This window comes from Podarcis cretensis (assembly GCF_951804945.1).
Source record: "Podarcis cretensis genome assembly, chromosome: 11".
NCBI classification, from domain to species: Eukaryota; Metazoa; Chordata; class Lepidosauria; order Squamata; family Lacertidae; genus Podarcis; species Podarcis cretensis.
In genome coordinates this window covers 49,977,116-50,000,001 of record NC_137180.1, presented here as the reverse complement: position 1 = coordinate 50,000,001, position 22,886 = coordinate 49,977,116, and the positions used below count along the sequence as shown (strand labels likewise).

The window sequence follows — 22,886 nt, the reverse complement described above, 5'->3', positions numbered from 1 at the left end:
GTTTTGTGTTTACCTTCTCCTTCCCCTTCAGTTCGCAACTGAATAGGATTACATAAGATGTTATTCAACCAGCAAATGAAATACATCTACTTAAAATTGGGTTCTTCCAGCAAAGCCTTCCTTGCCACCTGAATTCAACTCCCAAAAGCCAGCTAGATTCCATCAACCAAGTTAAGACACCGAGCATTAAGAGCTGCAGTTAAGAGTATACCTTTTTTTTGCAGCACATAGACAATGATCTTTATAAAAGTCTTGTTTACTGCAATTTGCAGTTAAACCACGTATTTCAGAGGTAAACTTTTTCACATATTCATTTTAAGCTGCTCAGTGTCTTGAAGAAATGATTCAAAAATTTTAAAAGCTTTGCTTTCCTCTATTAATATTATCAAACTTAGTATTATCAAACTTAGAATGGCAACTCTAATTAATGTTTGGGTCAGACAAAAAAATGGAGCTTTATTTTCTTTTGAAGTCAGATCATGAAATTAACTGGCACAGTGAAATGGCATCAACATCGTGTTCAAAATAGTTGTGCAATTTTCTATCCACGTTTTCCTTTTTTTGCCAAATCTTTACAGGTTGCATATAACCAAATGTGATGTCTGACATTGATTCTGTTGTTTGGTAGAGATGAATAAATAAACTGAACTCAGGGCAATCAAGCAAAGTTATCTGTGATTATTTCAGAATTTAAAAGCCAATGGTATTATGTAAATTTAAGTAGTGTTTTAAAAACCAGGAAGAAAAATCCTATGTACATTAATATTCAAGCTTTGTTTTTGTTTTTTAAAAAAAAGCTTTTTGAGAAAGCTTGCTTCTAGAATAGTTATACTTTTAAAAAATAACATAAGCAATTATTCAAATATTGAAAGCATAATGCTAAAAGTTCATTCCACAGCTGTATGTACACAAGCAAACTCACTCTACGCTAACAAGAACTTAAACAGAGCCTTACTTCCTATGCTTATGTATTCTTAGCCAGCAATACCACTGTGCCTGCAAAAAGTTTATTTTGACCAACACAAGACCAAAGAAAACAAAGTTCATTTTATCTGACCTCTAAATAGAGTTAACATATTGCAGACATTAAATTATCATGCTTGCTGGCTTAAAAACATTTGTAGCTTTCAAAGAATTATAGAAGAGACCCTAAAGCAACACTGCTGGCACCAGTAGGATCGCACAGGTCATAAATACATATGGAGTTTTAAAGTTCCAACGTCTACTTAACTGAACTCAGCTATCACTGTTTACTATAAACACACTGCATACGTACTGCTTAATTAAGACACTCCAACCTCAGTATTAGGAGCTCTTTGTCTTATACTCCAGTCCAGAAACCAACCTCAAAAAACTGGAAAAAATACACATCATGCTCCAAGCAAAGCCAGAATCACTTTGAACTTAAAAATTAACTAAGTGCCATATAAATCAAGGCTAAGACTGATCCAGTTTCAAACATACAATATAATTTCCTGGTGTAGTTTCTCCCTTAGGGAGGAAGCCTTCTTGATTATCAACTTACAGGTATTTGAGTCATAAACATTTACTTTTTCCAAAGAAAGACAGGTTTGCACATTTAAAAAACACACCTACATTTTCCAGAAATCTGAGGTTGTTGGTTGCAGTGAATAAGTCTAAAATAGGTTTTGGAAAAACACACAAGACTGCTTGATTTATGAATTGCCATTAAATGTGTATCACATGCCAGCATGTTGCCTTCCAGGATTTAATGCCGTTTATGACAGAATGATTAAGCCAATTAAAATAGAGCATTTTTTAACAGATTCCGAACCTCCATCCCTCATGTTCTCTTCCCGAATCACTGGTGATGTCAACGTGATGGTCACTTGCATTTTAGGTTCCACACAGGAATTCAAAATGATGGATGCTTCTTGTCCTGCACACTTTATTTCATATTTCTCAGGACTTATTACCTAAAGAATGCAAATAAGAAGCTAAATGTTTTCACACAAAAAGGGACTAGTCCAAAATACCCGGAGGTTCATCACAAGTTGCTTGGGAGTTTAGTCAAGGTACCTTGTATCGTACCTTGACTAAATCATGAATTCATACATTAAAGGAAAGTAAGGTGAGAGAGAACTGGCTTCTTTGAGTCTGTAACAAATTTACAGTATCCTGGAGGGAAGGAGCAGGTGGCCATTATGAGGTTAAGGCCTTCCCACTGTATATTGGAAGGTTTTAGGATGGAGGAGAAAGAAAAAATAAATTTCTGCTTCCCCACTGTGCAGAATCCACCCTGCTCCCTGAATGAATATAGCAAAAGTGGGCTAACATTCCTTTCTGGGTATCCTGGGGGTGTGTCCATTCCAGTTGTGAGAGGACCCAGAGAGAAAAATGGGTCGAGTAACAGGTGCATTTTTTACCTAATTAGAAGGCTAGTTTCTAGATGTACTTTCACACCACTCTCCATCCTCCTTCCAGGCAAGCAAGAAGCACTAGCCGAGTTCAAAAGCACATTTCAACTAATAGAATGCAGCAGCTAGATTGGTGCCTGGCCGCCAAGACCATATAACACCGGTCCTGAAAGACCTACATTGGCGCCCGCCCTGTGGAACGCCCTCCCACCAGATGTCAAGGAAATAAACAACTATCTGGCTTTTAGAAGACATCTGAAGGCAGCCCTGTTTAGGGAAGTTTTTAATGTTTGATGTTTCATCTTGTTTTTAATATTCTGTTGGGAGCCGTACAGAATGGCTGGGAAACCCAGCCAGATGGGCAAGGTATAAATACAGTGGTGCCTCGCAAGACGAAAAGAATCCATTCCGCAATTCTCTTCGTCTAGCGGTTTTTTCGTCTTGCGAAGCAAGCCCATTGACGGCTTAGCGGATTAGCACTATTAGCGGCTTATCCGCTTAGCGCATAAGCAGATAAGCAGATAAGCGGCTTAGAAAAAGGGGGGGGGGAAGTCGGAAGAACTCGCAAGACATTTCGTCATGCGAAGCAAGCCCATAGGGAAATTCGTTTTGCGAAGCGCCTCCAAAACGGAAAACCCTTTCGTCTAGTGGGTTTTTCGTCTTGCGAGGCATTCATCTTGCGGGGCACCACTGTAATAAATTTTTACTATTACTACCCTCAAGGGGTGTGAGAAGTAGGGCTAGTGATGCATGTGGCCCAGGGGAGAGTCCTCAGAGCCAGAGGAGACTGGGAAGGGAGGTGTTCTTTTCTTTCCGTCTTCCCCATCCTCAAGGAGTACTACAAGGCTCTTATTCCAGCCTTCCTACAGCCATGAAGAGGGTAGAAGCACTCCTATTACAGGATGGCGGTGCAGCTCTGCATTGCAGGATGAGCTATTTAGAAAATAGCTCATTGCTAGTCCACCTACTTCAAAGTTAATTACGACAGAGGAAATTTGATTGGCAGAGCCCCAGTTCAATCTTTTTATGAAAAATACCAAATGTTTTCAAGACCATACATACGGCAAGTTGCTTGGGCAGATTTTCAGCAATGCGACTCAGCAACGTTTTAGTAGGTTTCTCAGCACACAGCAAGACAAGGTTGACATTTCGGTCTCCTCGGAGCAGCAAACCCTTAGCCAACACTCCCACTCGTAAGACTCCTTTCAAAGCCCTGCGCAAAAATGAAGTCTTGGTGAGAAGCAGGTGTTTCAAGGGCCAAAGCACTCAAAGAAAACAAGTCTAGTGTAGGGAGAGCCCTTCACGTGCAACACACTACCCTAGACCCCCATGAGGACGGTGTGCATTGTCATTCTCTACATACATCATAGTGTACATTTTTATGTGGAAAGCACAAAGTTTTGGAAAAAAGATCCAGACAGCAAAGAGGTGCAATGAAAAGTTTGGCATTTCTCACACTGGGTGGAGTTCTGGGCTGGTTATTCTCTACCATCAGCAAGAGGATAAAGCCTCAGCCAAGGAAAAATAGTCTGAAGTGCTCTATTGCACAGTTGAAGGACTTTTTCATATGAACAAAGTGCAGTTGCTGTTGAAGAAATACAGGTCCTAGTTGCTTCTGGAGAATGCCAGCTAAGCAAACAACTTTCATTGGCAAAAGTTAGGGATCCATTACTCTGATAACAGAATCCAGTATTTCTGGGCGCATAAGTTTAAGAAGTTGGCATGAAGCAGGGCAAATGCTCCATTTTGTCTTAGTCCCTCTCCTAGCACAATGATTTCAAGCAACTATGGCAATAAAACATACCTGTCTTTACCGCCCTCTTTTTTATCATCTCCTTCCTTGCTCTTGTTTTTTTCATTGTCAGTCATATTATCAGATACAAGTTTCAGTGCACGCTCAGTGATAGAAACTATTTTCTGTACTGCCTGGAGTTCCTCTTCAGTTGGATAGATAGCAGCATGTTTGGTCATTACATAACGGTCATCTGAAGAATCTGGTCGCCGAAGAGGCTGAATGCAGAAAGTGGATTTTAAAAATCAGATACATTCTATGTTTTCCTGCTTTTTGTTCTTTGCTATTTTATTAAAATTATCAAGTTTTCTGCCTCAAAGTGCATTAAAAGAGCTCACATAAAGAAAATGAGATCTTTAAAAAATGTAAATGAAGAATTGGTTGGCATCAAAACCACCCACCAGGGCTAAAGGCTCTCCCTGCTCTGGAAAATAAATGGGGTGATACAGACCAAGGAAGGCTTTCAAGGTTTACTATTATTTGTTACAGATTACATCTGATGGTGGAATAAGGGTCCTGATAATGCATGTAATATGATGGTGCCATCATGATGGCTCTAGATTTCACAGTTGGTTAGCAGAAGCCAATGCTTAGCTACTAAGCCTAGGCATAATTTGCAGACAGGATTGACTTACTAGGTTCCCCCCACCCCCAGTCTGTGGCACCAAGTGCATCAGGAGGAGAGAGAGAATGCCAACATTACTCACAGCTGGTCCCTGGGGCTGTGGTGGCATTCCTGGTCTAACACCAAGTAGTCCAAGAGGTCCTGGAGGTCCATGAGGATATCCTCCATCCGGTATTCTGTGGCGGTCATCCCAATGATGCTGCTCTTCTTCCATCCTCCTCCAGTACATGTCCTCCTCATAGCGTCTAAGTATATGAATTAAATCACATAGGCTTTCAGTTGATGCAGAAATACCTTTTATTGACGATATGTTCAATAATTCAGGTCCCACCAAAATTAATTTTTGGAACTTCAAATGTTAAAAAAGATACTGGATGCTGCAGGTTCAATAATTCTGTATTCGCTACAGAATTCATAGTAGGATCTGGTTTACACCCATAAAAAGCCATTCTTACTCTTTATAAATATTTTCTATGCCTGTTTTCAATTATTTATTTAAAGGTAAAATTAATCCAGGCTTTCCAAGGCAAGCATTCATAGGAATATAGTTACATAGAATGGAAACTGATTCAGGTTTACAAAATGTACACTGGTCGCTATTAAAGTCTACATGTTACCTCATTTCCATTCTCCACCGTTCCTCCTCCTCACGTCTTCTCCAATATTCTTCTTTCTGCATCTGCTTCCTCATCTTTTCTTCCTGGATCTTCCTTGCCCGGATGCTCGGCTTCACTTCTACTTGCAAGTCTGGGTTTACTTTTTTCTGTTGTAGAGAAGGAAGATTTTAATTTTATTTTCTTGTAAGATTTATTCTCTGTGGTCAGATCCAATTATTTTCACCAAGACAAAGCAAAAACTGCAATTCAGTCAGAGACACAATCCTTCATATTAAAAAACATTATGAGGAGCAAACAGTAAGCTACAGTATTATCCCTCCTCATACAATACTTTCACTTGCAATACATATAAGTAGCTTAATATGTGAAACAAACACTATATGGCTAACATAGTTCAGCTGGGGGAGGGAACAGTTGGTGCTCAAAATAGATGTACTACCTGCTTAGGTTTCATCCTAGAAGAGACCAAGTAAAACTCAATCACCATCAAGTTTACTGAAAGAGACAGTCAGAACTAGACCATTTATGCTGCTACAGTCAACTTGCCTTATATTGTAATCTATGCCGCCTTCCTTTTAAATGCATCTCCTTGGCATTAGGATCATTAAAACTGCATTCACAAAGTTTGCAATGGAAACGAATAACCTTCCCTTCATCATTCCGTACCTTAAAAATAAAGAAAAATCAGAATAAAAATGGTTATTTAACACAATTTGGTTTCATAAAGAAACTGAACTAATTTTTGTAAAAATTTCACACAAAGACATGTTCTGGCATAAGATCTATGCAATAGTGGCAACAGAGAATCTGTATTAAGCAGCCATAGCAGACTTCAATTAGGTTAAAAAAACAAACAAACAAACAAACCTTTGACCCAAATATCTATTCTTACCTTTGCTACTGTCTGATATCAAAGCTGAATTACCCATTTTCCAAGTTAATTATTGTGTTCCAGATCAAGTGCAAAGTTTTTTGTTTCTCATAGCCAACAGAGCACTTCTACCCATGTGAGCACCTCTTTCAGAATCTATATCTATCCTGCGCCCCTGAACTATTTCATATAGCGGTAACTTGCCTCTCCAACCCCCCTTGGAAATTCCTGGAGCAAGTTTGCAATAGTTCTACTTTGGAACACTATGTTGAGACACTATTCTCAATCGCTGAAGAACACTCTATTACTCCAAAACACCGGTCTGTAGATGTCCTTTCACTGTTAAAATCTTCTCTAAACACCAGAGCAAGCACAGTAACCACTAATGTGTTTTGAATCGGGCTGCCTTTGAAGGCAGCTTGGAAGCTACAGTCCAGATCAAGGTTCGGCAAGGTTTATCTTGTCTGAGTCAGATCAGTCCCATGGAGATCCCTTCATAAGCTGGATTGCGCACGTGCCCGCAATTTTCGGCATCTGCGTTTGCGCAGACGTGATTTCTGGCGCTGCGGAAGCAACTCCCCGCACCACTTTAGCGCAGCGCGCGAGCAGCTCAGTTTGGGGGCGGCTCATGGCCCAGTCAAACGACCTCCATGGGCCGCTTCTGGCCTATGGGCCTTAGGTTGCTGACCTCCTGGTCCAGAGCATAGTGACTAGAATTTTGAACTGAGCAAACTGTGCAGAATATTGATCCTGAAAGATCTACACCTTGCACGTAACGCTTGTCCTCGAAGATCTACAGGGGTTATCTATGCATTTCTAGGCTCACCTCAAAGTGGTGATTATGGCCTTGAAAACCCTATACTGAGGTTGGAGAACTAGATCCTGGATGGGAAACTTCCTAGTGGAACTCGCTGTCAGCAAGCCCTGCTTGCAAAGGAACAATCAGGAACTCAAGGCAAATAAACACTGTACTTTTAAAGCAAATACAATGCACACTTAAGCTACATGACTTCTCCCAAAGAATCCTGAGAACTGTACTTCCCCTCTACAGAGAGAGAATTCCCAGTACCCATAACAAACCAGTTTCCAGGATTTATTGGGGAAAGTCATGTACTTTAAATATGCATTTGATGCTTTGAATTTATGGTGTGGATTTGGCCCTCACTTTAAGCTCCTGATTGTTCCTTTGGAGTCATGACCTTACCTGCCTCTCATCTGCTGTCACGTATGTAACCCATGTGGCAGCTGGTCTGGGGAAAAGAGTTTCAAAGGCCTAATCAGAACCTGTGCCAGACCTATGAGACACGCCTCCCCCCTCAACCTGAATTCCTGAAAGAATGTCCATCTATCCTGCCCTGAGCCTCAGATGTTCTGAGGAAGTTCACTTGTGAGTGTCTCTGCCATTTAAGGTCAGTAGCTATTAAATTTACAATGTTCTCAAATGTTGCCCCATCTGTGAAGCTCCCAGCAGAGGCATTTAACTCCTTTTCTTTCCTGATGGCTTTCCTGATGAGCTTTTTTTAGGATTTTACCCCAGGACATATACTGCCACAGGGGCCGGATTAAATCGAATGGGTTAGGCCTCCAAAATGGACTTTGGACATGCCTGTAATATGCCATATCACTTTCCTGTTTTACAAGACACAGCCATCTTACTACATGTCCCAATGATTGCCATCTTGCTATATATCCCACTATCTGTTCCTTTGGAGCTGGAAATCTGAACGGTCAGTTTTGAAGGACACTCCACGTCCTCAGTGATCAGAAGTGTTAAGACAGTCTCAGTATTCACACTCTAGTTTACCTGAAGATGAAGGCTTTTAATTTAATAGCTACTGATCTTAAATGGCAGAGACACTCACAAGTGACCTTCATCAGAATATCTTAGGCTCAGGGAAGGATGGACAATGCTATTAGTACTCCACTGCAAATTCTTTCATAGACAAAATAGCCAAGTAGTTACCTCACACAGAGACATGAAGCTAATTTACTTATCAGCGTGATTTCACACTTCTGAGCCATATAAAGTAATCTAACACATTAATTCAGGAGTTTTGTTTAATTGCATTTAATGAACATTGTTTTTGAATGAATACCTCTTCGACATAGTCATGACCCACTGGTTGGACCTCACTTTGCAAAGCAGCAAGAGCTGTAGATGTTACTGATTCAGCAGACATATCTGGCTTAATTTCCTGTGTTTGCACTGCAGCAATAGAAGGAGTAGTTTTGATATTTTCTACTGCTTTTAATTCATCCACTTTGCTTCCTGTTGTCTGTAGCTTGTTACCACCTAATATGAAACATTTCAGAAGTGAATATTAATTTTCATTACATTTTCGAGTCACATTTCTTGCCACAACCAAGGGGAGGCTGGCCTACTGCTTAAAAACCTGGATATTCTGTAAGTAATAAGCAAGCAAGCAAGCAAGCAAACCATAGCACAATACTGTAGTATTTTCCTCAAAGAACAGGTAACATAAACAGTTAAATAAATAAAATACAAGTTCAAATAAACTATACAGTTTGTTTTAATAATGACAGCATGGCCTGGGGCATTCAAGAGGACAGGATAATTGGGTGCAAGACATGAGCCTTGACCAAACAAAACTCTATGACAGCTATTGAAAATGCATTGTTCATACAACATTAGGAGTTGTGTTCCACGGTAGCCCCATGTTCAGTATTGTAATCTCTAATAAAAGGCCTGTTGGAGCAGAGAAGTGTTGATATAATACTTTCCTAAACCATTTGAGTAGCAATTTGTGTGCATGAGACAAACATTGCCATGAGAGAGACAGTGCTTAGAACTGCTAACAGATGCTTGGTTTGATGGGCTTCATGCAGCCAAGCCAAGAGAAAATTAGAATTTCCAGTGGTTGTTAAAATCATAGCAGACACTCATTTTAAACCTGTTCTTGCATAAGTTTATTTAGTGTATCTTGCTGAAGTTCTCACTAAAATACTTCAGTACTTACCAACAAAGTTAATTTTGGGTGTGGATATTTTCTTTACAGCAACATTAGCTGGAACTATTGTTGCTTTGTTGTTGGAAGTTGTGCTAAGTAGCACATTGGCGGAAGGAGTAAGAATTTTCACTGCCAAAGATGAAACGGAAGAATTCACAGTGCTGCTGTTAGTTGCAATGTTTGAAGAGACAGCAGTTGGTTTGGAAGCAGATGTTGCAGACGTAGCCTGGGTCACGACGTTTGGTTCGGTTGAAGGAATGGGTTTGCCAAGTTTAGTATGAAGCTTAACCACCTAGAACCACCAATGAAGAAAGTTAATAGCAGAATCTACAAAACTGTTCAACGTCTATTTAGAATCCTGTCTGTACTTCTAAGAGCATGAAAGTTTAAGTTTCAAGGAACCTTCAAAAGAATTCGCAGAATTCATGAGCGGAAACTTAATGGAGTCTAATACACACATGAAATACTGCATGAAACTGCACCCCAGCCACACCTGCCCCACAACTGATATACTCCCAACTGTTCCTCTGCAAGAGGTACTAACATTCAGTGCCTTTTACATTTGGCACTATTCTGACACTGCCTCTGTAGTCACCTTCGGAGACGCCAAAAGAGGCTCTAGTGCATAAAGATCTGATTGTGTTCATGTTGGTAGTTAGTACACGGGACACTATGTAGAGATGTGTGTTTGCAGATTTTTTAATGTGCTGTAGCTCAGTTGGTTAGAGTGGTGCTGATAATGCTAAGGTTGCAGGTTTTTATCCCTGTAGGGGACAGCTGTAGATTCTTGCATTGCAGGAGGTTTGACCAGTGGATCCTCAAGGTCCCTTCCAACTCCGCGATTCAGATCAGAGCGACTTATCATTCTCTCTCCTCTCTCTCTCCCTTGCTCCAAATGCAAGCCTTATTCTGATAGGCTTAATTCAGGAGCTCCAAGTGCAACCAATCCCTGCCTAAGGCGGGGGCTCACATTTACTGCTGAATGAAGCCTTTGCTTGAATTAAAGCCATAGCTATAAAGGACAAATTGAGAGCACAATTCATTCATTTGAGGCTGAATTACCTAAAGGCATACTGTGTCAGGTAACTGAAAGGTGGGCAGTCCCAGCCTCCTATCAAATGTGATGAATTTTGCCTGCCTGCCAGACCATTCATTTTGTCCAGGGTGGGACACTAGCTGGGTATAAAACCTGAGAAATGGGAGGACAGAGGAAGGAGAGGCTTACTTTTTGATGTTTTGCTCCACGAATATGAGCAGCATAAGCATCAGCTCCTGTGCAAGACACATCACAGAGTTCACAGCGCAGCTGGTTCTGAGTCCCACGAGCAGATGAACTGTTGCTGGTTGTGTTCTGTGATGCTTTCAAAGCTGCTTCTTTCTTTTTATGTTTCTGTCCCTCCAAATGTTCTTTGTAAGTCTGTTTAAATCACCACATGAATAACAAGACACATTAGTTAATTTATCATATTATTCTGTTCATTAAAAAGCAAAGTGCAAGAGATAACCAACATGAAGCTGATTTGCTGCTGAAATGTATCCAGAAAATACATTCCTCCACATAATTATACAGTCGTATCTTGGAAGTTCGACTTCCAAAACTTTCAAAAGCCAAAGTGCAATTGGAGTATTTTAAACTGAAATAACCCTGAAGCCAAAAACTTATTGACCCTTCCCTGAATATTTGGCATATACCAATTGTTTCATTTTACTAAGCAATTAAGTTCATAATCAGAAAGCGGAAATACCTGTGGTCCAGCACAGCTGATCTTACAAACATCACAATAGTGGATCTGGGGTGGTTTGGGAGGCTGTTTTGGTTTCAACTGTTTATTTTGGAATGGTGCCTTTTTAGTGAAGGTGGTCCCTGTCCAGGCGGCTGTCGCAGCAGCAGCAGCAGCTGCCGCCGCCGCCTGTTTCTGCTGCTGCTGCTGCTGTTGATAGTAAGATGATGCAGCTGAATATACTGCAGCCTCATAGCCGGAATACGATGTACCTTTAAATGATCAAAAAAAGGTGTAAGTTATAAGCACATTAAAGTCTGAAAATCTAAATGTAATAAATGCACAGTGCACACAAGAGTATCCCTTAATTAAGGAGAATTTCAGCATTAACATAGATGCACAAAACTTGTACTTAAAAGTAAAACCAATATTCTCAATTTGTATATCCAAGCAATGCTACACAGCCAGAAAAGAGGAGTTTACCGTATTTTTCGCTCTATAAGACGCACCAGACCACAAGACGCACCTAGTTTTTGGAGGAGGAAAACAAGAAAAAAAATATTCTGAATCTCAGAAGCCAGAACAGCAAGAGGGATCTCTGCGCAGTGAAAGCAGCAATCCCTCTTGCTGTTCTGGCTTCTGTGATAGCTGTGCAGCCTGCATTCGCTCCATAAGACGCACACACATTTCCCCTTACTTTTTAGGAGGGAAAAAGTGAGTCTTATAGAGCAAAAAATACGGTATTTCAAGTTTAAAAAGCATTTTTTTCCTAGTGGAGCAATGCCAACATCCACAAACATACAGCAAACCTGTACAATCAGTCCAACGTAGATCTGTAAGACATCACATCGTGCCTGAAAAGGTTGGAGATACCTGCTCTACACCAACAGTCTACCATCAACACTATTTTTCATCCGTTCTAAAGAGTCTGAATTTGTAATCCTACAATTACTGTACCTCAGAGTAAGTCCAACTGGCCATAGTTGACTTACTTCTGAGTAAACCTGCACACAATGACACATTTGACAAAGCAAAAGTTTCCAAGAAGTAATTTGAGTATAGAACCTGTCTTTGAAAAATCTAGACATGTTCAGCACAGCATTTCTACCTTTGATCTTACAAAGGCATCTAAATAGTCATTTCTAGCCTCCAATAGCCTTTCTTCAAGCAATACTCACCAGAATAAGTAACTGCTGTTGTACTGTATGTAGCACTTTGGGTATACGAGGGAACAACGGTAGCTGCTGCTGCAACTGGTTGCACAGTGGAAGATACAGGATATATGGAGAAAGTAGTAGTAGCTGGGCTTGGAGTGGCTGGTTTTATGGCTGTCACTTGACGAGTTTGCTGGGCTTGAGTATACTGAGTTGCTCCTTGGCTATAGCCGGCTTTTGGAGCTAATTAAGACAAAAGAGCATACTTACATGAATATTTCAAATATCACGTAAACAATTGTAATTTAAAATTCAATTTCATTTAACTTTTCACTTTATCTTATTATTGAATAAGGCAGACAATATGGGAATAAATCTCACCCTACAGTTTAAGCTCTGCACTTGGAATTTCTCTTATAAAATTACTATCACTACAATAATGGGATCGGCACCATTTCTTAAAGCTTGTGCTTTTACTTTCAGTGCAACAACGCTTAAACATGTTTACCTTCACATTCTTTGAACACACATAATAGTGGCTAAACTGAAGACAGTGATCAAAAAACTAATTGCAATGTATGCTTATTCCACATTCCTATCTAATATTTTATCCACTGGTACGAACTTGGTGCAGCCACAATACTAATTAATATGAAAAAAAAAATTCCCACCAACATTTGGTTTAATGAAAAGAGGTGATTAGCTCCCAGTTAGGATGGGGCTCCAATATAAAACGCACCATACAGATATGTCCAGAAAATAAACTAATTTGAGTTATACCAAAAAACTCTCTAGTTAAAAGTAGTTAACTCCCCACCCCCCCATTACTCTGAAACAATTTAAAGCATCTGACTATGCTCCTTTCCTATTTCCTTCAGACATAGCTGTTTGCTCCCCATCTAAGTAGACTAGTTGTAAAGCAGCGCCAAGTCACATGAGGCTACATATGCACAGCAGCATACATTAGAGTAACACTCTCAAAAGCTTTGACCTTTACTTGTGGCAGTCACAAAAAAGGTTGTTCTCAAATGACTTAAAAGTTCAGAATGGCCAAATGTTTTACCTAGCAAGCAGACCCTCCAAGTCCTAAGAAAATAAAACATGGCATGCACTCTGTGATGCAGTCGTGTTATAATCCTTCGTTGAATAAAGCAGTTAAATGAGTGTTTAGAAGCTAGAGGATTGTTAAGATTCACATATCTGGGCCCTAACTGCTAAGTTAACCACCAAACAGTTAACCATTGAAAACCAAGCTACTAACAAACTATTTTATTTACTAGATTCTGAGCATCTGCAGATGGTAACACAATTGTGACTATATCACAACAAAAAAGCCGGAGTTCTCTTTAAAGCTTGCAACTCACCTGTTTGGTAATACGATTCAGCCACAGAAGGCTGCGGCTGGGCAGCAGCTGCCACTGCAGCTGCAGTGGCTGTGGGTTGTTGATAGTATTGCTTGCTGTCATAAGCTACAGCTGGGGCAGTAGATCTAACATATGAATAGGTGTCCTTAAGAAACATGGGAATGGGGGAGAAAACACATGGACATTAGGTTTTCCATTAAATATATGGACTATTACTGAATTATTTTGATTATTCTAATTAATGAGACTTTAAAATAGTAGAAACATTCAACAGAATTGATAAACTACATTTTTGAGGATCAAACTATGTATTTTTTGCCTAAGATTGCTAGATTAAATGAAGCTAGTACTGGACATCTTGCATTAAAGAAACAAATGTTAATGTCCTGTTAAGCAACCTTTCCCCCTACATTTTTTAAAAAATGCTGTATCACCATCACTTTACCCACAAGACACCAAGCACAAACCTCTACATTAGGCTGGAGAACCTCCAGTGTTGCAAGCCAAATTTATCTCATAAAAAGTTTTCCCCAGACTGCATCCACCTTTCCCACACCAGGTGCCATATGTGACATCAAGTATGGAGCAGGTAGAGATAATGACAGACTGTTGTGAAACTGAGCTCTCTTTGGGATACAACTGCCTTTTATCTCAGGTTGTGTATAATAATCTACTAATATCTCACATATGTTGTAGCCTGCAGGCATGTACAGTGCTAAATAATTAAAAGTTCTGCAACATGCTGATGAGGTGGTTATGCTACAGTTAATAATTTGCTAGGAATGTTCAGTGGCTAATAATTACTTAAATTATTGTTACTTTCCACATTAAGTAATGTTTTACATATTTCTTCCCCTAGGTGTTATAGTGCTATCCTCAGGTTTTTAAAAATATATTTGACTATGCAATGATCAAGCTAAAGGAAAAAAAATATTCCCGTACTGTCTTACCAAACATATGGGTGCATGTAAGTGCCACTGAAGGCATCTACAACAGCAGTAGCACAGGAAGTCTCCCAACAGGCCATTCCAGGGGCAGATGGAGCTGAGCCAGTCCAGGATGTGCTGGATCTTAACCCAGTCTCACTGTTGTCACTGGACTTGATTTGTGCTTGATCAGTACACCAACTTCAGGCTGGCACAGCGATCTGCCTGTTGCCATGCCTCCTGCCAGCATGAGTGACAGGGCTGAATATGTGGCGGTGGATCTGCTACCCTATTACATTTCACTGCTACTCAGTCAGGGTCTGTTCTGTGAATAACTGACCTAAATTACATAACAGTTATACATGCACATTCTTACTCTATATTTAACATATTCTATCACCCATCATGTTTTAAAAAGTAAAAGACACAATTTCACAAGTATTATGGCCCATCCATTAAGTACCTGGTAATTTTGTGTAGTGACTGGAGGTGGTGGCGGGGGAGCTTCTTGCTGTCTCTGTGTATAACCATAGTCTGTTGCTGTATGTGCCGTTGGGTAACCTCCATAGGCTGCCGCTGTTGCAGCAGCTGCAACGGCCACTGGAGCAGGCCTTGCAACTGCAACCGTTGCTGCTGCTGGGGCATAGGCAGCAGTAACTGTGTGTGCAGCTACAGGAGCCTGATGGACAGTGTAGCTTGCAACTGTAGTTGGATGGGAATAGGCTACACCTGAAGCTGGCTGCTGGCTGTAACAGAAAGACAAACACAAGAAATATGATGATGTTGTAATGAAGTCAGACACCTAACAGCAAAGCTGCTTAAATTGTCCAAGTTTAAGGGTAGCTAAAAAAAGGCTAAACTAAGTCTGAAACACAAGCACAGTGACCAAGAGTTTAAATAAGTCTTAGAATTCCTATTTCTAAAAACCTTTCAATGGGGCCTTTCACTTTTATGGTCTTGGAAAAGCTCAGTTGGGCATACAAAATTCCTGGCAAACGTCACAAGATTAGTGAAATCGGGACTGAACATTAATGTTACTCTAAAGCAAAATAATTTAGAGCATAATCCTATGCATGTATACCTTACTTATCAGATGCAAATCTCACCAGGAGTTAATTACCAGGAAAGTGCACAGGATTGCATCCTTAACCAATGAACCATTTTTAACAAAATATAATTTTGAGAGGATGTTTTTTGATGTAAAACAAACTTACTTAAACCAGAAGTGGAGAACCTCCAACCCACAGGCCAAACCTGCCCTACCAGGGCTCCCCATTTGGTTCCGATGTAGTTTTGGGCAAGCCACACGTTTGAAATCCTTTTGCAAGCAACCTTACAGTGCTCTTTGAACCCCTGATGTTTGAAAGTTTAGAGAGGGCTGTTTACAAAAGGGCTTTCAAATTGTCCACACTGTGCTTTAAAGTCCTAAAATCAGGGCTTCAAACCAGCATAACCCAATGACAGTGTGACATCAGTTGATTTGACAGGTAGGGAGATACTGGCTAGAAATGCTTACCCACACCTGCTTTAAAAATATGTATAGATCAGAGTCAGGTACTTAGTTTTATAGCTACAGTACATCTAAGAAAAGTACAATTTCACAACCTCCATATAAAACAACTACTGTAGAGTAAATGCTTCCAAACACTCTGCAGTGCAATAGAACCAAAGAAATAGAGTCAGACATGGATTCCTAGAATGCTCCCAGGAAATGGAAAGCCTCAAAAAAAGCACCCCTATTTGCAGCTAATTTCCTGCATGGGAAAGTGTTTTCATCTCCTACACTAACACATACAGAGAAAAGTCATGTAAGCACCGTATTCATGTAATTATAAACATTTAGATCACTGGTAAGCAACCTTGATAACTGTGTGGGCCACATTTGGTTGAGGGCCATGTACAAATTAACCCTCCCCTGCACACAGATAGAGGGTGAGGAGAGATGATATGTGATGTAAAGAGATCCCGTCATGTGTCTCTCATGCTCCCCAGCCGACTGGCACTGAAAATCATGCTTCCTCCACCCCCAGCCCATCAAACAGATGTTTAGCATGCTGTGCGAAGAACAACTGCAAGTGAAGACAGACCCACTGGGAGTCATCCATGCGCATCTTCTTATCCATGTAAACTGGGTTCCCTGCAGCCTGACAAACAGCTCTTTGACAGGCTGAAAAGAACATGTGGCAGGAGCTGAATCCCAGGATAGAAGGATAGGAATTTCCTAACAGGCCACATTAAGGCAGTGCATTGTCAACTTGCAGGCAGGGACCATTTTCATTCTTGTATAGCATTTAGTAATTTTGGGCGCACTATTTTGTATTACAAGCATAGCAATGTTGAGTGCAGTTCAATTCCTTCCCACTCACATTTCTGACCATCCCATTATCCGGCATCCTGGGTCCACTGAACATCTTATTTTAATTGGGCTGTTCAGAGGTGAGGGGCAGAATGGGGTGAGCACTCTAGTGTCAAAGCCAGCTACGTTAAAAAACTGTTTTTCTCCACTGATTTCTAGAGGCAGCTCTTACTTCTATTCTGATGACATTTAAATAGGCTGTTTGGGGAAAGGGGTCCTTTTTTGTAGTTTTGGGGTTAATCAGAGACATGTGTTTGGTTACTCCTTCCTCATGCATGTGTGGAGCAATTGTGACTACATAACCTCAAATACTCAAAAACAAACTGGTATAAGTGTATATATGATATGATAGTATAATTAGAAAAAAGGAAGATTCAGCTGAATCTACAGAGAAAGTAAGAAAATAATAATAAACAACATACCCTTCATGAAACAATCATTCTAGCAACCTTCAATGACAACTCCTATCTTGGAATTGTCCAAGAAAATACCCAAAAAGGAAAGTTCTTTTGAAAATGCCATCTTTGAAGAAATTCTTCAAGTAGCAACATAATTATGCATAAACCCTCCCCACAAAATGCTTAAATATAACGCAAAACATAAGCAGGCTCATAGAACGCTTAAAAAGTGATGTTAGGCAAGTGAAGCCAACGTTTTCATTATTTTGAGAAGAAAGGCAGTGAAATGTCATTCATTATAATGATGAAGCAGCAAATCAAAAGTATATATACCATTTAGAAATTTAGAAAATGTTTCATGTGAAGAAAATGTATTTTGTTATGGCACAGAATGAACAGCCTTAACATTATTCGTTCTAAGGCTGGTATAGTTCTGTTACCACATTTACTTTAGCAAACCTGTTCCCCTTGCGTCTGCCACAACCCGCAGAGCCAGTGATCGAGTTTGCAAGATTTTACAAATTGTAGGATTTGACCTCCTACCTCCTGGGTAGAGAAGCCTCCCTCAACCTTGTATTCTGAGGCACACTGGCAAGAACTAGTAACTTCTGCTAATCCCCTTTAAGCAGAAACTGTGCAAAAGGAGACAGTTAAAATAGTGTCTCAGACCGCCAATTCTTCCCTTCTCTTTGGTCTGAATAATTTCTCATGACAACTGATCTATGCATAGCCTGTTCCTTGTTGACTCCATTCTTCTAATAATCCCCTCACACATACATAATTTAGTACTGAATCAACATTTTTAGAGATTCTTTTCATCTGTGATCATGCCTAGGAAGTTGTGTGTGCGCCCCCCCCCCTTTTCGAATGAGAATCAGTAGTTCTGTCATTTTTATTAGCAATAAGCTATCACTGTCATAGAAACATTTTGTATCACCATAATACCATGGTAATTGATAGTTTGTAAAATAATTTCTGATGCTCTTCTTTATAGCTGTATTAAAGCATGCCTAAACTCTAGAGAAGTTTTGACAGAATGGAGGCAACTGTTCTGTTCTAATCACTATTTCTGCATATGGAGTAATTCCATCCTCTACCTAAAACTTTGCTGTATCTGAAGCTCTTCCACAGAAGTATTCCAATCAATTGTGATGAAGATCTCTTATAAGAAAAATAAGTAATTTTATATTCCTTCAGAGTTTCAAATAAAAAGTAATGTCCTTTACATAAAATACAGAGAATGTTGGACATATAGTAAAATCTGGATAAGAAATATAGCAGCCCAGATTTTTTATTTTGCCAATGAATAAAAACAAAGTCCCAGCAGATAGGATTTGTTTTAAAATGTACCCGAGTCATTCAAAGTTTTAATCTACAAAGCCCTATACAGCTCAGGACCTCAATATCCTAATGAAATACTTCTCCTAGCTTGAACAGGCTGGGAGTGCCTTTCACCAATTTTATTTGGCATGCAATTACAGTCATCTTGGGGTCAAGATAACCCGGCCACCATAGTACATGCCCTTATAACCTTGAGACTGGATTACTATAATACGCTCTACATGGGGCTTCCCATGGCCATGGTCCAGAAACTTAACGTGGAGCAGAATGGAATGGCAATAATGCTGATGGGGGAGGACAGCCGACAGCATGCGACAGCCTTGCTATAAAAAATTCTACACCAGCTGCTTGTATGCCATAGGGCCAAGTTCAGGGTTCTTGTATTAATCATTATTGAGATAATTTTATATTGTTTTTTACAGTATATTATGTTTTATTGTGTTCACATATACCGATATATTGCATACTGACTTGCTATTTTATTTGAGTGGACAATATACCAATATAAAGTACATTCCATATTGTTGTTTTATTGTTAAAGGTGAGGGTGGCTTTTTGTTATATATGCCACATAAATAAGTTCTCTATGAGGCACTAACTGTTTTCCATAGGCTATAGAGCAGGGGTCAGCAAGGTTTACCTTGCCTGGTCCGGTGTCTGCATTGACATGATTTCCGACGTCTGTGCAGATTCGATTTCTGGCGCCGCAGAAGCGAGTCCCCCGTGCTGTGCTGGTTTAGCGCAGCGTACAGGGACTCGCAAAGTGGGCAGCTCAGTTCAGGGGTGGCTCGGGGGCCAGTTAAACGACCCCCGTGGGCCACTTGTGGCCCCTGGGCCTTAGGTTGCCGACCCCTGCTATAGAGTCAACAAAATGCAAGAAATGACCAGGGAATTTCTGAGAAGTGGCATTTCTGAGAAGTGGCATTTCTGAGAAGTGGCAACAATACCAGTAATTACAGAACTGGAAAATCTATTTGGGCTTTCGACAATTCAGAGTTGTACTTCTTCAAATTGAACACTGGAAAAGCAGATTTGTCAAGTCTGCAAGTACAACTGTTACACTGGCTAGAGAGAATTCCATCACGTTAGAAATCTTACGTGACCAAATAATGGAGAAGTCTGTAAAGCATATTTCTGCTGTACTATGCAAAACGGCAAATCAAGAGAAATAAACTGAAGGTTGGCTATACACCTTTCAAAAATGTTATTTCCAACAATATGGACAAGATCTCAAGCACCATGCAGAATACATGCACATTTCCCCATTTCCAAAAGCCATTCTAAATTCAGGAAACCACTTCACAAGGAGGAAGCATCACTAGCCCTCTCCCCAGATTTGAATAGCTTTGCACATGCAGTTCTTTGGATCTCAGACTCTGTTTATTTCAGGAATATAAACTTTTAAGACCGAGTGCCATAAAATATGCAAGTGTTTACCATGAAATAAGCAACTGATTTAAGTTAATAAAATACAGTTCCAATAGTTAAAACCTAAGAGGTGTAGCAATTTCATTTCAAATATGACCTAGCAGCTGTAAATAAGCCTGAAACAATAAAAGCATTCTATGTGGATATTTGAAGCAAGAGAATGATTAGACCAGGCACCCCCAACCTTCGGCCCTCCAGATGTTTTGTACTACAATTCCCATCATCCCTGACCACTGGTCCTGTTAGCTAGGGATCATGGGAGTTGTAGGCCAAAACATCTGGAGGGCCGCAGGTTGGGGGTGCCTGGATTAGACGATTGCCATCAATTGACAAGTTTTCAAGTTCAAGGTTTACCTCTAAGACATTCTAATTATACAAGAGGTCGCAAAGTTGGTTAAGTAAATTTACATATAAAGTAGTGCTGTCATTACAGTTATCTCCATTATGCCAAAATCTGACAAAAATACTAATTGTTTTAAATTGGAGGTATTTACACAGTAAACAAAATGATTTAACAAAATGGCCAAATTCTTAAAGAGGAGATAGACTGTCTTTCAGATGTAATAAATGTTCCTTTCACTGTGGATAATTTCAGCTAAGCGAGGCACTGCATGTGCATGTTATTTTGAAGTTATGTAATTAATAAGTTATGAAATTTATCATCTTTTTCAAAATCATTCCATTTCAAGTTTCATTTGGTAACACCTGTTCCTGAAATTATGAAAAATTGCACCACCACACCATACTGAACACTTAGTTTAAGAGTTCCCCCAAAATAGTGTACGTATTTATAGTTTTTAGAGCCAAGTCATCACAAAGCAACATACATCTTTTACAAAAATGTAAAATACACGAAGCACATAATATACTACGAGAAAGCTGCTCTGAATCACACAAGCCATGAATTCTCCAAGTCTGCACTGAGGGGGGCTAAAGGAAACACTGTCAGTTCTTAATAATGAATAGGTCAGACTATAGCCTTTGTCTTTGTAAACTTTATATTGTAAACCACCATGATCTTTGCATGGAGGGTGGCATAGAAATTTAATAAATAATAACAAACTTCCATTTTTTTGCAGCAGGGCACAAATATTCAGCTGGCGTTGGATTCTAACATTCATTCAGGAAGTTCCAGGAATGAAAGTTTCCTACACCCTCTTTATTTTTGAAGCTACCCTTTAGAGGCTTTGGAGAGGCGGGAACAGTAACCTCTTCTTCCATGAACTTCCTTAACTTATTTTAGGATCCAAAGCCCTGGATGATAAGCCATCAGTCCTTACAGCTTGCCTATATTTTATACTTCATCTTATTTATTTTGAATATTAAAAATTAGTCTAAGATACCACAGAACTCTGCAATAGATTTTGGAAGCCAAATATTTAAGGGAGGCAGGAGCAATAACCAATCCATTTAGAGGATACTGAATGCATATAGAACACAAAAGTCAGTATGTAATGGGAGAAATATAGTTGGAAAATACAGGTTTTCCAAGGCCTGGCGGTGGAGAGTAAGGGAAGGAATGTGACTGCAGAACCGAAAATCAACTAGATGATCCATGACAGATGGCCCTCCAACCCATAGCTGCCAACGTTTCCCTTTCTTTAAGGGAAATTCCCTTATTCCGAGTAGGATTCCTCGCAAGAAAAGGGAAAAGTTGACAGCTATGCTCCAGCCTCTACTTAAGAGCCTCCAAGGAAGGCGAATGAATCCTTCCAGCAGAGTCTGTTCCACTGCCGTACAGCTCTGGCTACCAGAGTCTTCTTCATTAGCATGCGCAGGATGGGGCTGGAAGGGCGGAGAGGAGAGGCGGCGGCAGAATAACCAGGCTGGAGGGGAGGAGGAGGCGGATCCAGCCCTACGGCAGGACGGGGAGCCCTTATTCCAATGCACGACCCGAAGCAGGCCTGACGCCGCCGGCTCCGCCCCCCGTCGCAGCACACAACACGCATCAGCACCTCCGCACGAGCATGCACTTGCGCCGGCCTTTGCGCGCATCTCCTCTCCAAGGTCTCAGCTGCGCCAGGGAAGAAGGGGGGGCCGGGGAAACACCTCCCCCGCCCTCCCGCCAGCCTCCCCTTTACCTGTACTGGGCAGCAGCCCCGGTGTGGGTGAACCCGAAGTAGTTGCCGGTGGCCATTTTGGCATCTTCCCCCAGCCGGCTGGGCACTGCAGCAGCGACATGGAGGGGAGAGAGAGAAAGAGAGAGAGAGAGAGGGGCCTTGTCAAAAAGCAACACACCTGAGGCGAGAGGCCGCCTCGCCGCCCCTCCTTTCCGCCCTCCGACCGGCTCGCCAAAGCGGCCGTTACTCACCATAGGTGAAAGAGACTACCGGGCATATGGGAATCATGAGTCCGAGCTGACAGAAATGGCGGCGGTGGAAACACACTCTCTACCTCCGGCGCTCGCCCCGCTCCGAGGACGACGCCGCTACTGCTGCTGCTGCTCCGGGTTCACTGATTCCGACGCCGACGCCACCACCGTCGCAGGCAGGCGCGCAGGTCGCTGGCTCGTCTGGCTCTCCCCTCCCACACGCCGCCCGCCGACCGACTGACCGACCTACGAGGATTCAACGGGCGAACTGAGGAGCCAGGCCTCTCCGTGGCGCATGCGCGGCACTTGCTAGGTTGTAAAACAGGGAAAGGGGACGGCGGGAAATGTAGTTCTTCTCCTCCCTCCCTCCCTTCTCCCCCCTCCCCGCCGTCCTTTTTGGGTTCTTCTTGGTCGCCGCGAGGCAGGAACGTGACGCGGGCGGAGACTTTCGGCGCGTGCGCACGAGGCGTGTGGAGGCTGTCGGGAAACGTAGTTTTCTGGCCAGGGCGCGGTTTCTTCTCCATTCCACTGCGTTTTCCTTACTTGGCCTTTTACGAAGTAGAGTGCACTGTGTTGTGTTAGTAAAATCACATGGAGACACTCCAGACTTGTTTGCGGCTCCTCTGCACAAAAGA

The 22,886-nt window shown here is 41.2% G+C and overlaps 1 protein-coding gene across 2 annotated transcripts in view; it reads right to left on the bottom strand.

Moving 5' to 3' along the window:
- ZFR (zinc finger RNA binding protein) overlaps positions 1–22,613 on the bottom strand; it is a 32,353-nt gene extending 9,740 nt beyond the window's left edge. The window contains exons 1-15 of one of the 2 annotated variants that reach the window (XR_013843349.1): positions 22,252–22,613; positions 22,022–22,106; positions 14,881–15,163; positions 13,492–13,636; positions 12,152–12,370; positions 10,998–11,245; positions 10,478–10,669; positions 9,262–9,544; positions 8,380–8,576; positions 5,959–6,078; positions 5,413–5,558; positions 4,878–5,040; positions 4,183–4,388; positions 3,441–3,591; positions 1,796–1,937 (exon numbers count right to left, since the gene is read on the bottom strand). Coding sequence is in view for 1 of the 2 variants with exons in the window: in XM_079994755.1 (XP_079850881.1) it covers positions 1,796–1,937; positions 3,441–3,591; positions 4,183–4,388; positions 4,878–5,040; positions 5,413–5,558; positions 5,959–6,078; positions 8,380–8,576; positions 9,262–9,544; positions 10,478–10,669; positions 10,998–11,245; positions 12,152–12,370; positions 13,492–13,636; positions 14,881–15,163; positions 22,022–22,106; positions 22,252–22,288 (2,617 nt within the window). In the remaining variant the exon portion in view is untranslated. The remainder of the gene's footprint in view (positions 1–1,795; positions 1,938–3,440; positions 3,592–4,182; positions 4,389–4,877; positions 5,041–5,412; positions 5,559–5,958; positions 6,079–8,379; positions 8,577–9,261; positions 9,545–10,477; positions 10,670–10,997; positions 11,246–12,151; positions 12,371–13,491; positions 13,637–14,880; positions 15,164–22,021; positions 22,107–22,251) is intronic. The other variant, XM_079994755.1, reaches the window with a different exon arrangement.
- Positions 22,614–22,886: the final 273 nt, after the last annotated feature.